Source organism: Mastacembelus armatus, chromosome 22, assembly GCF_900324485.2.
Source record: "Mastacembelus armatus chromosome 22, fMasArm1.2, whole genome shotgun sequence".
In the NCBI taxonomy this organism is placed as follows: Eukaryota; Metazoa; Chordata; class Actinopteri; order Synbranchiformes; family Mastacembelidae; genus Mastacembelus; species Mastacembelus armatus.
Window position 1 is genome coordinate 11,513,597 of NC_046654.1, and position 17,222 is coordinate 11,530,818.

The window sequence follows — 17,222 nt, forward strand, 5'->3', positions numbered from 1 at the left end:
CGCAAGACAGAGTTCTCGAAGAAAGAAGAAAACCATATGAATTGCACTGATTTCTCAAGGGAATAGTTTTTTGTTCTGTCCTCTCTACGGGTGGAGAACAAATACTGTTTGTATTTTGGTGAATTAAACATCATTTGAGAAATATTTTGCTGTGTTCTCGGTTATTCCTAGCATCTAAACAAACGGGATCTGAATGGTGCACAGGGGAGCCCTCCAGTCAGATGCTGCGATCCTTCAGATCCTGCTACTGTTCAGCTTCTCTACAGCAAAACATGCGCAACAGCGACACCCAGCGGACATGACGGCGCACATTACGTCGCAATTTTAACTCCTTTCTCAGACTGGACACTGTGGCAGGCCACAACAGTGGATGAGATAATGAGCTCTGTTCCGATTTAAAAAAAAAATGGATATGGATGCAAAAATGGTAAAGGGCGTGGGAGTTGTGGGAAATATGCTGTTTGCTTGATAAAAGGCAAACTCTGTCCCTTACTGTTTAGATGACATAATCTTCCCTGATATCCTTCTGTTTTCTGCACAGATCAACATTTTTTCCTGACCCTTCACTGAGTCAAAGATTAGCATGAACATTTACTGCATCTGCAGCCATGTTAAAATGTTATTACCATTCTTCACTCCAAACCAGGGGCGATTGTAGGGGGCACAATGTGTCATTAATACAGGGCCATATGCTCTCTCCCAGGGCAGGGATCTATCTGGGGACTAAACCCTGCTTTCTCTACTTGTCTCCATCACTGTCCTCCTCCCTGCTTCTCTGTGCTGTCAACCAAGTAGCAAACTTAACATCCAAATAAATCTATAATCTAATAAACAGTATGAATTGATCCATATTGATTTAAAACATTATTCTAATGGAATATTAGGTTGATATGAGCCACACAGTCAGGTAGTGTCATTTTGACCTCACTTTCTCACCTGAACCTGGTTGTCTGAAAAAGCAAAGTCTTATATCCATCTATGGAAGAACAGATTTCCAGTTATTGAGGGTGAATTCACTGTCCATAACTGTGTCAATACATTCTCTGTGTAACTGCACAGCCAATATGTGTAATGCCAACATAAAAACTGCACACAGCCTAGCAGTGGTTTGTTACCCATGTGCCATGTGGAGCAGAGTTACCCTTATGTCTGCTGCAAACATACAACTGAGCTTTCTTTCATTTGTTGATGAAGAAGAATAACTGCAGTTCTTTATAATACTGCAGTAAAACAATAAAGTCCATCAGTTACAGTAGCTCATCACCTGGCTACCCTATACTTCTCCTACAATGCTTTAATGTGAGTGGCACAAAACATGTTTGCAAAACTGACATGTTTGCCCAATCTGGCACTCTTTAATAAGGGAGCTCCTTTAGACAAGCACGATATCTTTAAATACATTTACAACCATCATCAATGTTCATCATACTCGTCTGAACAACAATTTGTCATAGCCTAAACTTTGCGTATTTATATGTTTGTTTGTTTATTTGTTTGTTTGTGTACTTACTGAAGCAGCTTCACTGTGATAGAGTAGACGGAATTCTTTCTCCTGATTGGCGTTACCATGGAGAGCGTTGCTACGTGACGCTTGTTGATATACAGGAAGACGCTGGCCGGGCCCAGGCGCAGAAAGGAAGAGGAGAAATGGATGATAGCTTTCAGCTCGGAAACGCTGGAGTGGTAAAAAATGTGAGTGACTCTTTGGGGTCGCAGAGAATGCAGTAAGGGAATAGGGAGAGGTAACATTAATGCTGCGGGCTGGAAGTGGAGTAGAGAGTACACTGTAACGGTGTAGCGAGGCTCTGTTAGCCACTTAGCTATTAAGCTAATGTAAACTTCAGTTTTAGTCGGTCAGTAAATTAGCTCGATATTAGATATTTAACGTGCCTTTTTCCGGCAAAGACACGTTGTTTTGGAGCGATGGCAGCAGGAAGGTTTGTCTTTGGGTGGCTAGCTAACGGTAAATAATCGGCTAGCAATGCTAACAGAAATGTCCCGACATGCACAGGGCAGTGCTTTGATGAGGTTGTGTTTACCATGTGTTTGGTCCTGTGGAGATTCCTGGTCTGACCTGAATGAGCGTATATGATTACTTGACTGTCAACCTCACCAGGAAACTCTGGTGTATTTGCAACGAAAACAAATGTAACTATTACTTCAAAAAATATTAGACTTAAACCGCTATGAATAAAGTATCTATCTATCTATCTATCTATCTATCTATCTATCTATCTATCTATCTATCTATCTATCTATCTATCTATCCTTTAACAAAATACCACTCATAGTGATAATATATAGCATTTTCATTTTCATTTCTGGTACAGCCTGATACCCTGGGACTAAGTGTCCTACTTCTTTTCTTTTCTTGACCAACATAACCTGTATTGTTCTATTGATCCCTCAATGCCATCAATGAGAACATTGGTTTTCAGTAACCAATTTGAGTTGTAGCACTTGAGAAAACAACTTTCTATAAATGATGATGATTTGGTGATTTGTACAGAATTTCTTTTAGCTAATGACCAACAAATTCAAAACATGTTACTTTGCGGGAATATAATATTTCAGCAGAGTTTTTTTTTCAAAGTTATTCATTCAAATGACTTATGAAATAATGCTCCTGTCGCATGCAAAAAGAAAATGCCTTTGCCTTTTCTGCAGTGTTACTTTGCAAAAGTGAAGGTTTTACAAAATTCCAAAGTGAAAATTATACTAAAGGCCAAACCTGGTTAGCTTATGCAAGTGAAACAAAATGTTTGATTCTAATTGAGGGCTTTTAGATAAAATTTGGTTGGTTCATTAGATGGCACGGTTGAAACAAAGTCCTTTCGATCTTTTTGCCAGCTTCTGGGTTTCTAAAACTGAAATATGTTCAATGCAATTCCCAGGTTCCAAAGTCTGGACGAAGGGCCCGGCTGCCAGCAGACCAGTCTTCATTTGAGGATTCTAGTCACGTAAGGAAATCCTCCACCTCTGCTTCATTGGGGGAAGTATGTGATGCCATGATCATTAACATTTGCATGTTATAAGTTAAAGTCAAAATAAGCTTCATCAATATGTATTTTGGCTTTGTCTTGTATGAATCAAAGGAAGACGAGGTAGGTGGCACGAAAAAGACTACACCTGCATGACTTTGCATGGCTTCTGTGGCTAAAGCTCCAGCCATCAACTTTACACCACTGACAGTAGCATTAGATTCATTAACATAAATTATCATAATTATAACCAATTCAGCTGGTTGGCTTTGATATTCAGGCCTGTTGAGAGTTGCCACTTCTCACATTACAACACAGAAAGTTCCACCAGCCTAACACAAATGGTATAAAGTTTCAGTGCTGTCCTTATTTATGCGGAGGTGTTGAGTTGCAATTTCCATGCTTATGCAGGTTTTAATGCAGTAAGTCTTCTAAAACTTTTAGTGTAGCTGCTCTTCATTTATTGTCCTGTGCGTATTGCATCTTATATGCTTGCTTGCAGTGTTTTGAAGAATTATTTCATATAAACTGTAAAACCCCTTTAAACTAGTCACAAAACATTGTAACTGTGCTCTTTTAATTTCTCTAATGTAAAAACTACATCATAGAAGTCTCTACCATAACTCTAAGATCAATTTTCATAAGACTACTCTTTTTTCTGCCCAAGTGGCACTTATATGAATCACTTTAAGTCATGGCAGAATTGCTGTTGTGAAGTTTTCTCAGTGATCTCTGCACTTGAAAAATGTTGGATGTAATTATGACAAAAAAATATGGGAGCAGTTAAATCAGAAGGGACAGTGGAACTACAATAAATAACTTAACTATTGTTGGCATTAATGGAATCAGTCATGCCTCCTGGATTGGCAAACTGTAAAACGGCCAACATTCCCAAAGCAAAAAAATTTGAGCAATGCTCTTGCTTTAGGCTAATCTTCCCAAATTAGGCCAACTTCCCTAATGTATGAACCCCTATTCTCGCGCCCTCTCTGACCTGCTCTGTGCATGCAATACATTTTTCCAGAGTGTTGTGCGACTGGGTGGGTTTATTTGCAGTCTTCGTTTATCAACCCTGGCCTCTTCTGCCTAAAATACCCAACTGATTGGTCACATTCTTGACATCCTTTTAAACAAAGACTCAATTGCTTTTATGGGCTCTTAGGGTTTGGCCACCACAAGTTCCTTGCCCCAGAGACCATCAGAGAATCCTATTATTAGAAGCCATGAGGATAATTGCCTTAACAGCATAACTATTTTACTACAACTGTGAGGTTCATATTTGGTCATGAAGAATTGGAGGCACAGATTTGTTTTGTTTCTCAGGACACTTATGGTCTTCTCCATTTTTGTTGAGTGAAATAACTGTTAGAGGATGAATTTACACTCAGAGACACTTGACCTTATTATCATGTCTCTCATGAAAACTCTCCATTGTCAGGGAAACGATCAACATTCAGGGGTTCCACACCGTTAGAAGGAATTTTTGTGATGTTGCTCACAATGCCTCAATGTCATTATTGTAGTCTCCTTGTTTTGTTCTTAATAACGAGACAGTTACTAATTACACAAAGTTGAGGGAGCTTGTTCAGTCTCAGCTCTCTCGATTAATGATAATTACAGTGGAGATACAGTGGAGCAGAGTGGGCTCCCCCTCCTTCTGCCCTGTTTAATGGTGACATTCAGATTTATAAATGGCTTTAGTGAAGGAACCAACCATGAATGATTATTTCCTCTTTCATCATAAATGAAAGAAATTCTTCACGAGCACTTTGTCCTCTGCAGACCCAATTTAGTAATGAGAAATGTTGTGCCTTTTTACAAAAAAATTCATTTGTCTAGTGTCCACCCTCATGGCTGCCGAGGAATTCATTCATTCAAGTGCTGGGTCTCAGGGTCCCAGTCTCAGGATCAAGATGCATACCCAGTTTACTATTTTCAGAATTTAAAAAATGAGAGTGAGAGGGTCATTTTTTCCCTGTGAATCTATTTTAGAGTCAGACTTACAGGCCCTGGCAGTTCCCACACTCTGCTCTATATGTTGTGATAGTGGAAATGGACAGAGTTCAAAACTATAATAAACAAAACAATAGATTGCATTAAGGTAATTGTTGTGCACATACCAGGCATATTGTTTGCAGCACAAGTTTTTGGTAGCTTCCAACTTAAATATTAGAGTACAAGATTAGAGGAGAACCATTTAAATTTGCTTTACCTTTAGTTACATTTACTTTTTTGTTTTTTACATTTATGCTAAGCTTTGGGGTCAGTTTATCGTGCTGGGCTATTGATTTTCTATCATGGAAAACAGGGCCCTCTACTGGCACATTTTCACTTTAAAAAACCTGCCATTACATTTGTCTTGTTTACAAAGCTTGTACTTATATCAAGCACAAAATACATTTTATTCCCCCTTTTACAGCTTGGGGTTTATTCCCCGTTTTACACATGCACTGATGTAACACATAGGCTCTATAAAAACTAAAATTAAAGATATGTCATTTACAAACATGATATTTTGTGCTTTATTTTCCTATATTAAAGCCTAATAACTGTTAGAATGCTTACAAATATGATTTATTTATCTTCTTTGCGAGTGAGTGAACATTCAATGAAGCTGTTTACTATTGAAGTTCTCCCTTCATCCAGGGTCCCCCTCCTAAACCAGCCCGGCGGCAGGGTGGCTGGGCAGAAGAAAGCTCTGGGTCTGGTTCTGCCAAGTACGTATCTCTGCTTTTTTTTTCTCCTGTGGCGACACTGAAGGCGGGGACTGTGAGCTGCGGTCTTGCGTTATGTGTTATTAATGAACTCTCATGCTGTTGAATGAGCTTATTTATCAGTGCATATTTGGCACTCAGGCTGTGAATCAACAAGGTTAGCGGGACCCTGTCTGAGCAGGCAACTCTCCATTCGTCTTCATCTGTGAGCAAGGCGGTAATTGACATGGTTAATGCATCAGCCACAGGAGGGCACTGTTAGTCAGCTAGCCACTTCATCACAGGGGTTCAAGCCACTTAATCACTCCTTAACACTGCAGTGTGCTCTCTACATGGGGAGCACAACATGGAAAATTCATAAAATATTTGGGACAGATGGTAGTTGTTGGCCTAAAGCTTCTCTATAGCTAATAAATATAAGTCTAAATACTGTACATGCATAACACTGCAGTACTACGTCTTGTTTTCCATGTGCCACTGTACTTCTTTTTTTCAGTCTGGCAGTGGCAGTGAAAGCACAGGAGATGCATTGAAGCAAACAGACTGAGTCAATTGTGTTTATTTGTGTAGTTTACTGCACCGTTAGTGCAAGCAGAGAAAATAGCAAACTCAATAGATCTTTCCCTCCTTTAAGAAGGTCAGCGTGTCGCTTCTCTGTGTTTGCGTAACCCAGCTTCATTCCCAGTCTCAAAGTGATTGAAATACAGGAGGTGTAAAAGGGGTTTGCACGTGCATTGATCCTCTCTGAAACAAAGTAAGTAATGGTCCCCCCTGGAACCGGCAAGGACTTTTCCCTTCAATGTCACCCCTCATGCTCAATCACCGCCGCCCTCCTCCCACTAATCCCAGCGCAGAAATCCCGGGATTTGTCGATCTATCACTTCTAATTGACACTAAATGATCTGTCAGTTTATTGATGAACCTTTGAAACCAGGTTGTCACAATATATTTTATCCCTAACAACTTTTTCCAGACAGTTTTACCATGTCTATCGCTTTGCCTTACATGAGTCTTAATCAAGGGACCTGTAATGTGTCTTAAGTGTCGCCACCCCCGCCCCCTAGACAGGACACAGTCCAAGGGCAGGCAGGTAGACTCCCTCAGTTCCTCTCTGCCCTGCCTAGTTGGCCTCTAGTACCTTCAAGATTGTTGGTCTACACTCCAGACAACTCAGGCAAGACAGGTAAAACAGGAGTAAAGATTACTGGCTGAGAATTGGTTTGCTAATTTTGTTTTTTAACATTCTGTCCTTTTGCTTTGTGTCTGCATTAAAAAATTGAGAAGGTGTAAGAATTTCCAATTCAAGTCAGTTTTGTTTATGATGCCAAAAATTGCAAATTTGATTCAAAGATTTATAATCTGTGATCTGTACAGCAGATACAACTCACTATTCTAGAGCCTTGACAAGGAAAAACACTCCTCAAAAGCCCCTAACACAGGATTTATAAAGGGAATTAAAAGCAAAGAGGAAACTTTCTTATGATGATTCCTTTGACATACAGACTTTAATTTATTTTTGATATACAGTTTAACAATGTTGTTTTTTGTTTCATCTTTAAAACCAGTGGGGGGCACTACTTAACCAGGAGAACTAGCAGAAGCATTTTTCATTAGGAAAACCACATCCAACATACATTATTGGTTGCTAATTAAAATATACCAAAATTTACTTAGATTTTTCTAATTTTAATATTTTACAACTGATTTGATCAATTGCTTTTTAAAGTACAAATAATATTCTTATATTTGTATTGTATTTTATATCAATTGTGATGGGTGTCTTTCTAAAAACAGTGTGTACTATAATCTTTTGTTAGAGTAAAGTGTTGAAACATAGTATTTTGGTGTCTGATGTGCTCTGTTCAAGCTGAGCTGTGAAAATGGAAAGAAGTCTGAAAATAGCTGCATGATCCAGTAGGAGACTGTGAAGACAGGAAAGGAAAAGACATAACTATTGTAGACCCCACTGTGCAGAATTACTATTACTACATACAGACAAAAAATTTTTTTTTTTTGCCTACTGTTATATTTAAGGTGGTAGAATGTCATCTAACAAGCATGTTGATTCATTTATTTAATAGTTGTTTTTTTCTGCTGTCATGCAGATCTTCCAGAAGACCTGCAGCTGAGGACCTGGAAGAGTAAGTTGACTCATCCATATTTCATTGCACTACTGAAGTTGCTAATAGAACTTACTTTTTTGTTGGTTTTTTTTTTTGCATATAGATGAATGTAGCTGAGTCTAAATGTTAGTTCCGGAAATGGTATTTGTATGTTTCAGGTTGTTTCTAAGAACAATCACTTAACATGATTAAAACAGAGTGACTGAGTTGTCATCACTTTTATTGCTGTTAGGAGCCAGGTTTTTCATGTTATTGTAGTTTTTTTCTTTCACCTTCCCGCACATCATTCTGACTAGAATTGACATCACCATCCATTAGGACAGGCAGGCAGAGGACACAGCCATGTATATTTTACTAATAGTTGCAGTTATTGCTTAGTGGCTGAACAATTACAGTGAGACAGATTATTTGTGTAAAAATAGAAATGTTACCCTGAAAAAGAAAAAAAAGTATGTTCTTCGTCTGTCACAACTGTCATTTCTTCTCTGGTTGAGTTTGTTTTTTAACCATTCTTTGACATGTCCATGGCTGCCAGGGTGGTCATCCAGACATAACACCAGTGTCTCGTAGCACCATCAGTGCCTTTAAGCCGAGGCTACTTTTCTGAGGTCCAGTCAGCAAACTGTGCAATCGTCCTGCCTAACATGAGATAAAGAAAAAAAAAAAAATAGGCCCATCATCAAAGCAGTGTAGCTCAGGAACCAGCTCACTCACCCCCTATGATGACCTCACTGTTAGGCCGCATTTGAAAGCATTAAATAATTCATGCTCTCACACTTCCTGTTTCCACAGCCGCCGCCTGCGACCACAAACTCCCCAAGGATCAGATGATGAAGGAGGTAAGAGCACCCTTGCAATCCCCCACTTTGTGTCTCTTCTCAAAGGCAAAGAGGAGCCCTCCAGTGCCTCTGCAGCACATTCATCCTTTGCAAGTAGAACAGATAACTAGTCAGATCATCGCTTTTCCCTGATGTTTACGCAATATTTCTCCTTGGATCCGCAATGGATTTATGTCTTAGAACGTTAAACCACTAAGCGACACTGTATAAGCTCTTTATGAAAATGACAAGAGAGTATGCTCATTAAATAAGGTTAGGTTCACACTTGTTATAAAACAGAGGTGATCCACCGACCACCCAGAATGACACAGTTAGTTGCAAACACACATGCACACAGTTTCAGGCAGGAGCTGTTGAATCGAAGTCTAGCAGTAACACTGCTTCTTTGACTCAGTCACCTGAGGGCCCAACTCTGCACATCAAAAACAATGACAGGACCAATGGGGGAAATTTCAGCTTTTAAGCGCTGGCTAAGAAAATTGTTCTATTTTCCAGTGCAAAGCAGCAAGGGAAATAGGTAAAATTGCCTTAGTAAAGATAGGTTAGCATCATGAAGTGTTCAGCTGACAGTACACAAGGACACAGACACATCTGAACCTCAGATAGTGTGGTATAATGCCATTTATGTAATTTTATTTGCTGTTTAAAAATGCTTATCATTTCCAAAATTCTAAATAATGCAAAACATAGTAATGAGATGACAAATAATATGAGCAACCTTAAAACAAATGAAGAAATATTACACAAAAAAAAATTAAAATCACCATGATTTTTCATGAGATTTGTGGAGAAGATTTGAGTGATGGCAACTGATGATTTTTAGTTCTCACTTACCTAAAAGGTCACTTTAATACTATTTTCCCACAACATTGTGTTGTAACACTGTATTTTATTTACATTTTAAAGTCTTACTTGCTGGTGCAAACTTACATTATTAATGATGAATTAAACCTCAAGGTTTAAGGTACAGTCTTTTTATATAATAGTGTACGTTTCCTTTACAGTTATGTATACACACACATGTTGGCAGCACAGTTGGTAAAATGGCCAGTTGAATGAGGAGTCCAGAGGTTTGGTTCTCTTGCAGTTAATGCCTCCGGAAAGATTATTACTCTGTGGAGGGAGACCTCTTAATACAGAGCCGGAGGCAGGGGCATTGGAAATTACAGTGCTGAGGGTTAGTGAGATAGCCCCTGCGATCTTGATTATGTCCCCTACCCTTATCCCTTATGTCCACTGGCTACAAGCACAGAGAGAAAGAGAGGGAGAAGGCTTGTCCTGTCCCCTGCCCCCACAGCCTCCTGCTGGTCAAAATAGAATCAGTATTACAAACATACATTCATCTGTTTCAAGTCTCACAGTCTTACTTCAAGTCTGTGATGTGCTGAATATTGTCCCAAAAGGTTTTCAAATGGATTCTGTCCCTATGTAATCATTTCGCCGGACCCCTGCGTAGATTATAGGAGCTAAAGCAAGGTGGAGAGATGCCCTGTTCTCCAAAGTCGCTGACTGGCATGTGCCTACTGGGAGTATGCGCACATTCACAGCAAATGATCCCCTTTTGATATTTACATGCTTCAGCGAGGAAGTTGGATGCAACCGTGTAATAAGGACACACACGGGCCGCTCGCTTCCAGACAAAAGCCACCTTGATACATGTCCAGCCGAGGGAAGGAAGTCAGTGTAGGTGATGTGTGCTGTGCTGAGGAGAGACAGCTTCTTGTGATTGAGTTGCCCTTTGCATCAGAAGAAAACACTGACTTGTTTGCTGCTGCCTTGATGATCTGCTTGACCTCCAGTAATAGGCTGAATTTGCAGCTCATTTAAAAATATTGTTCCCTTTTTCACTTAATAATAGACTTTACATATAGACAACATGGGCCTTTGTGCTTTACACTGAATTCTTATGGAGTGTGTTAATAGTGAATTACTGGCTGAAATGAAAAAAGGGTGTGTGTGAACAGACAGACAACCCAGAAAGCAGTTTGCAAAGAGGTGGATGGCAAAGCTTTGATGTCATTGCGCTAAGACCATTAAATTTGATTGGGGGTCCAGGGGGGACGGATTCTGCTGAACACTGTGCTTTGTAAATGAGAGGACAAAGTGTCACCGGGGCCTCATGAATATGAAATAGTCGCGCCCGCATTTATTTGGATATCAGAAACACAGATGAATCTTGTCAGCAGTTAAACGAGCGTGGCATTTTTAATTTGGTTTAATTAAAAAAGAGAAAGAAATAAGTTATCAACAGAAGGTGTGTTTTTTTTATCTGTAGAAAGTTGATGGATTAGTTTCTGACCAAGTTGGCTTTGAAATTCTTCATGCCTCTGAGAAATTTGTGCAGAATCAAAATGGTTTCTCATCATATCAGCAGCGTCATCATCATCCAAAACCTTTATGGAATACTATACTATATTACTATACTATATTTTCCTTAGCTCCACTTTATTTTCAGGAGTTATTTTGAGGAATGGTGACATAGATGCCAAGATATTTCCTCACATCAGATGCCGACTTCCATCTCTTCAGCTCTATTTAGCTCCCATATTGACTTTCTCCGCAGGGTGAAGTAATGTGGTTAGAGATTACTGACAACCGTTTTCATGGAGTCCAGCTTTTTTTTTTTTTTTCCGCTCTGTCTCAGTTCTTCTCTCTTGTTTGCTTCCTCTCCCTCTCTCTCTCTCTCTGTCAAAACTCAGCTGTAGAGATAATAAGGATATGCTGTCCAAAAATACTTTATATGAACAATACATCAGACCCAAAGTTCACACAATTTTCCTGTAGAGTTTTTGGCAACTATATGTACTACATGCAAATGTATGATGTTGATAAGATAAAACTTAGATCAAATATTTCTGCCTCATTGATCAAGTTTTTCTTGAGTGATACAGTAACCTTTTGATAATAAATATTAGCACACAGTAAGGTACTTATTACACTATCTCCATAAAGTCTTTGAACTTTGCAGATTTCAGTCTTTATTCATTATTAACAATTGAGCTTATTTCCAACCAGTCTTTCTACATCCCCTGTCATGGCTCTTAATTTGCTGCTCCATCAAATGTCCATCTGAAAATGCTGTGAAAGTTTGCCCTGTCCTTCTTGGGAGTGGAGCCATCCTCTGTCCTGTTGCGTTTTGCCAATTAAAGTGGGTTCCCACTGTTTGAGCAGCGGGCTGGCGGCTCCTGGCACTGCAGCCCCTGCCAGGCCGCACTGTGACTTCCGACCCCACACAGATGGGCCCGCAAGCAAATACTCTTGCACATGGCTGGATGCCGCCCCAGTCGGAGTGGCAGAGTGGACATGGAGGTCGGCCTACCGGCCACCGCGGGTCCTGGGGGTGGGCGGCACTGACAGGGCCCAAATGCTAAGGTAGCAGGGGGTGCTTTCTGGGGAGCCCCTGGCCAGCGCCCCTCTCACAGCAGGAAGAGCTGCTGCCTCGCCTTTTGAATATTCATGGCCGCATGGCTATTGTGACAGGGCAGCTCTTATGAGGATGTAGCTAAGAGAGGGAGGGGACGAAGTGCCACACAGACATGGTCACACATACAGTAAACATACACAAAAAATGCACACTTCTAGAAGCTATCCACATGGGATTTACTGTATTTTTTTAAAAACAAATATATATATATATATACATACATACAGTATATATATGTGTGTGTGTGTGTGTGTGTGTGTGTGTGTTATACATACACACTTGTGGCTACTGATTAGAGTTAGATAATTAGATTAGATGTTTTAAAATGTTATATTTGTTTTAAGATATTCCAGTGATTCCAGACCTGGAAGAAGTACAGGAGGAAGATCTCACCATGCAAGTTGCAGCTCCACCAAGGTAATGAACACCTCTTAAGTCTTAAAAGTGTATCCTTGTCACTCAGGATTCATAGATACAACCACAGTGTCCCCCCAGACTTGTGTATGACAGGTCACCCCTTTCCATGCCCGGTACACTAGATGTTGTGGTGGCTTTGAAGCTTTCCTTTCCTCCACTTGTGCCATTGTCAGGTGTCTTCCTTTATCAGGCTGAAATAGAGAAATAACAGTTGGGTGTGATTTATGCAACTCTGTTACCAGGGTCCTTACTAACCGGGCCCTTTGATTTACAGGGCAGTGAGAGACACACCGACATGTGTCGAATATGTAGCAAGGCTGTGACAGCGATGGAGGTTATTAGACTGGGGCTTGCTCTCTGTGCGAGATAATATCCACATTGAACTCATTGCAGGGGCAATGTAGCGTGTAATGTGCAGTAAGTAGGACTGGCATGCATTGCTAGGCCCTGGCCACTTTGAAAGCCCCCCCACTTAATTCCAACCCACAGATAAGCAGCTGGGTTTCAATTTGAAGTGTTTACCACTTGGCAACCATCTCCTGCTCTCTGTGGTCTTTGCTTGAAGTCTTAGAGCCTTATTGAGGACAAACTCCAAACTTCTCCAAAACCACTTCTCAGTCCTTGTTTGCAAGTAGTGTGACAGCATCAGAGTCAGGGTGGCTACTGTTTCTCCATGATATATTGTCCTGATCAAGATGCAAATCTTTTATTTTATCAGAGGCCTATTCTGTATTTCTGTCACCCCATTAGCATCCAGGTGAACCGAGTAATGACCTACAGAGATCTGGACAATGACCTGAAGTATTACTCTGCCTTCCAGACCTTAGTAAGTCAAGGACATTAATTTTTGTATCTCTCTAACATTCTTAAGTGTCTTTTCATCAAGGTGGTCCATTTAATTTTGCAACAAATAAAACCTCTGTTTATGCAAGCTAATGAATTTTGCGGTACTCTTTCTTCAGGATGGAGAGATTGACCTAAGGCTCCTCACCAAGGTTTTAGCACCAGAGCAGGAGGTGAAAGAGGTAGGTGCCTTTTTAGTAAATATAGCTTGTGAGCTCCCAGTAAAGGCCTGTCCAGCTGTTTCAAGAGCACCAGGGGAAGTTGCCACTCTTACTCCAAGGTAATCAAGATTTATGATGTGTACATTAACACCCTCTGCTCCTCTTCCCTCCTTCTTCTCTCTTTGCTCTCTCTGTTCCCCATGCTCTCTTTCTTGCTATGTCTCTCTCTCTATCTCTGCCTCTCTAATTTCTCTTTTCTCGCTTTCTTCCCTTTCTCTTTTGCTCTGCAGGATGATGTGAGCTGGGACTGGGATCATCTGTTTACAGAGGTGTCCTCAGAGCTGCTGATGGAATGGGATCAAGGAGAGAGTGAGGAGCAGGCTGGTTTGCCTGTAACATGAAGCGAAGGTTTGGACAGAGACTTTAAATGACTCTAGTGGGAACTCAGTGAATGTCTATTTCACAGAAGGGCCAATGACATTGGTTATATTAACTGTAAGTACCGTATGTTATCCAGAATTTATATTTTGCAAAATGTACTGTGTATTCAACATTTTTTATTTTCTAAATAAAGTTCACTGTGCAGTGAACAGTGAAGTGTCATCAGAGCCTGTCTTTGTTTAGTTTTTTTGGAATTTCACCCTTTTTTGTTAGTTAAACTTGAACAGCCAAAAGGCAAACTGATTTAGTTTTAAAACTCCCACTGAAAATAGCTGTCACAGATAAAAATGCCCTCTCTGTACTGCCAGCATTATCAACACCCTCATACAAGTCCAAGGTTGATAATCAGCTAAGCTGAAATCCAGTTGATTGTGTTCAAATTAACATTCCTCATTAAAGCCTTCAACCTTATTGTTATTGACTGTGCCATTGACTTTATCTTCCAGCTCTTCGATAGGAGCAACCCCTTCTTCACTATTATCTCAAATGCATTGAACAGAGTTCCTGTTGACACCTGGGGGATTAGCATACATTATACCTTTTACTGGATAAAGAAGAATGGATGTAAGTCTGGAATAAGACAGCTGCTGGTGTCAGGTGTGTGTGCTTCTAATTGAAACAACAGAAATTCCTCACAACACTGTGATACCCCCCAAAAAAGTAAAGAGAGAACAGCCACTGTGGAGCAGTTAACTTGTGTCTAAACACATTTGAGTTTGATTAAAAAAAAAAAGAAATACAACAAGTATTTCATCACATGCTGGTCATATCAACATTCACTTTGGTCTTTGGTTCATGTGTGTGAATATAAATGCAAGCCTCCAAAGTCAGGCCAGGTCTATTAGGGAAACAGCTGTAACATTTACAGATTGTGATTAGGTTTATTTCTGAGGGGTCTCATGACATTTGTAGATGCACAGCAAAGTCCTCAAGGACACAGAGTCTATGCATCTAACATCTCAATCACTGCCCATCACAAATAGATCCAGATTTTTCATTTGGTGAGCCTTGAATCAACTCATCAAGTGTTATGCTTCCAGACAAAGCAATCACATGAGATATTTGTGGTAGAATATTTGCACCCAGTGCTCTTATTCATGAGCGATCTCTGTTTCTCGATCAGACATACAAATGCACACTTTTTTACCGCCCCCACAATTGGCTTATTTAGCCAGACTTAATGAATTCTGCCCATATGCCCTGAGCAGCTGCTATGTTGCCCCTTTCTCCCGCCCCCACTGAGCTGCGAAGTGCCCATCCATGTAGAGACAACCTCTAGCTGTCTCTCTGGAGAAGGCTAAGCCTGCCACTCCTCTGCTGGCAGCCAGCCTGTGCTGTCAGAGGTGGACTGCGGACGGGCCGAGGACTCAGATTAGGACCCACTGATCACGGGTTGTGGCTGGCCCCAAATGATTGGCCCGAGCATCAGTGGATCAGAGAGGGGATTAGAGAAAGAGAGAGAGATCCAGAGACGCTGTTTGGCATGTGTTTTCATCCAGCTTCTCAAAGTGACCTCTCTACTGCCTCATGCTGCCGCTCTCTTCCTTTATTCCCTCCATGTCTGTCAGTGTATACAGTATATCCTGACGCTGCAGTGATGCTCAGAATGACCTCTCACTTTCTTGGTGTAGTGAATTCAATCACATCAACATAGCTACTATATTATCATTACTTTTAGTGAGGAAGAGAGTTGTGTGCTTGGGGAGCTTTGTGGTTATGATGGCAGCTTTCATGAGCATAGTGTCAGTGGGAGGTGAACTGAGTCTGAGGCCGCGTTAATGCTGTGTATATCAGATCAGACGATACAGGCCTCACATGGGTTTAGGGTGTCATTTGTTTTTGCTTGACATTTTTCTATTAAAATAATGGAGCCATTATTGCTGTAAAAATCCACATTGCTCCGACGCATGTTTCTGTAATCTAATATTTCATTCAGAATGCTCCCATAGTGACACAATGTTTAAAATCCTTTGATTTGATGGGACATAAGTGACACCACGGCACACCAAATTTCAGTTTATATAGGGAAAGAAGTTTTCTCGTGTGACTCTACACTGTTTATTTTTAAAGCAGCAGTTTGTTACTGAAGACCCACTGTAAAGCCTTGAGGCCAGTATGGACCAGCTGAGGACAGAGAGTTCTCAGGCCATGGAGTTTAAATGGGTAATTTTTCAGTGTTTTTATTGGGTCCCACAGTGGAAATAACTTTTCATTTACTGACAAAGAAAGCAAGTGCAAGGAAACACTACAACTTTAATATAAAAACGGACGATGGACCCTTTAATGTAATGTTTTTTCCTGCTTTTTGTCGACAGGCTTGTCTTAATGTATTTGGATATTGGGCACTAATTGGAAGGATAGAATAGAGATAATATGCTTCCAGCACTACCTAATATGCTGTGGTGTTGACAGAAGTTTATACATCTTATCTGGTCTCAATATCTACCTTCCATATGGCCCAAAAGCAATATGCTGAGGTGTAATTAAAGAAAATAGGGAGATGTGGAGATAGCTGGGGCCCGATGCCGGGGCCCCTCAGACATAGAGTGAGGGGTGAGGACAGACACGCTAAAGCTCAGGGAACATGTGGACCAATTCATTCCACCAGGGGCCGCGTGCCTGTCACACGTTCTCTGTCGCTGAACTGGCCAAGACTGCATCAGTCAGTCTCCATGAGTGGGCCACAAGAGGGTGATTATCACTTTTAAAAGGAAGAATATAAAGACAGCCCCTGTTTTAAGCCAGGACAAGATCATGTTTTGCACATTAGTTTATACGGACAAATATTAAAGGTCAATTTGAATTCTGATGGGAGAAATAATGAATGCAAATGCAACAATATTCAAATGGCTCTCATGCCTTTTTAAACAAGCCTCAAAAAGCAGCTGCAGTATCGATTTGCCACAAAGTCTCCATGATATTAAAAGTTTAAAGGAGAAATCCCCACCACACAACTAAGGCAGTCAGATCAATATCATTTTTTGATCAAAAGGGGATTTGCCTTTGAAATAGCTAGATTAAACAGATGTTTTATTTTTCATTAGATAGACTGTACCTTTAAAAGTCTGCACGGGGTTGTGGGAGAGGAGGGAGAATTAGTCCACAAAAGACACAATGAAAGAGGTATTTTTAAGACCTTAAAGTCTGATGGGTTGAAAAGTATTTTCAGTTTTGTCAATGCTATTTTATTCCCTCTCTTCTTTAGTTAATATTCCATCGCTCGAAGTCCTTTTTTGTTTACCCCAGGTGGGCTCGGACATGAAATAGCAGGGACGCTGG

At 40.5% G+C, this 17,222-nt stretch overlaps 1 protein-coding gene across 2 annotated transcripts; it reads left to right on the forward strand.

The window, feature by feature from the left end:
• Nucleotides 1-1,608: 1,608 nt before the first annotated feature.
• On the forward strand, nt 1,609-14,108 carry ift43 (intraflagellar transport 43 homolog (Chlamydomonas)). 2 transcript variants are annotated; one of them, XM_026298604.1, is made up of 9 exons: nt 1,609-1,692; nt 2,895-2,996; nt 5,628-5,698; nt 7,801-7,836; nt 8,611-8,657; nt 12,426-12,498; nt 13,249-13,324; nt 13,461-13,523; nt 13,793-14,108. In XM_026298604.1, exons 1-9 carry the CDS (start codon nt 1,648-1,650, stop codon nt 13,901-13,903), a joined length of 624 nt encoding a protein of 207 aa, XP_026154389.1. In that variant the 5' UTR covers nt 1,609-1,647; the 3' UTR covers nt 13,904-14,108. The 2 variants fall into 2 exon arrangements, with proteins under 2 accessions (XP_026154389.1, XP_026154467.1); XM_026298682.1 differs by having other exon boundaries at nt 2,895-2,960.
• Nucleotides 14,109-17,222: the final 3,114 nt, after the last annotated feature.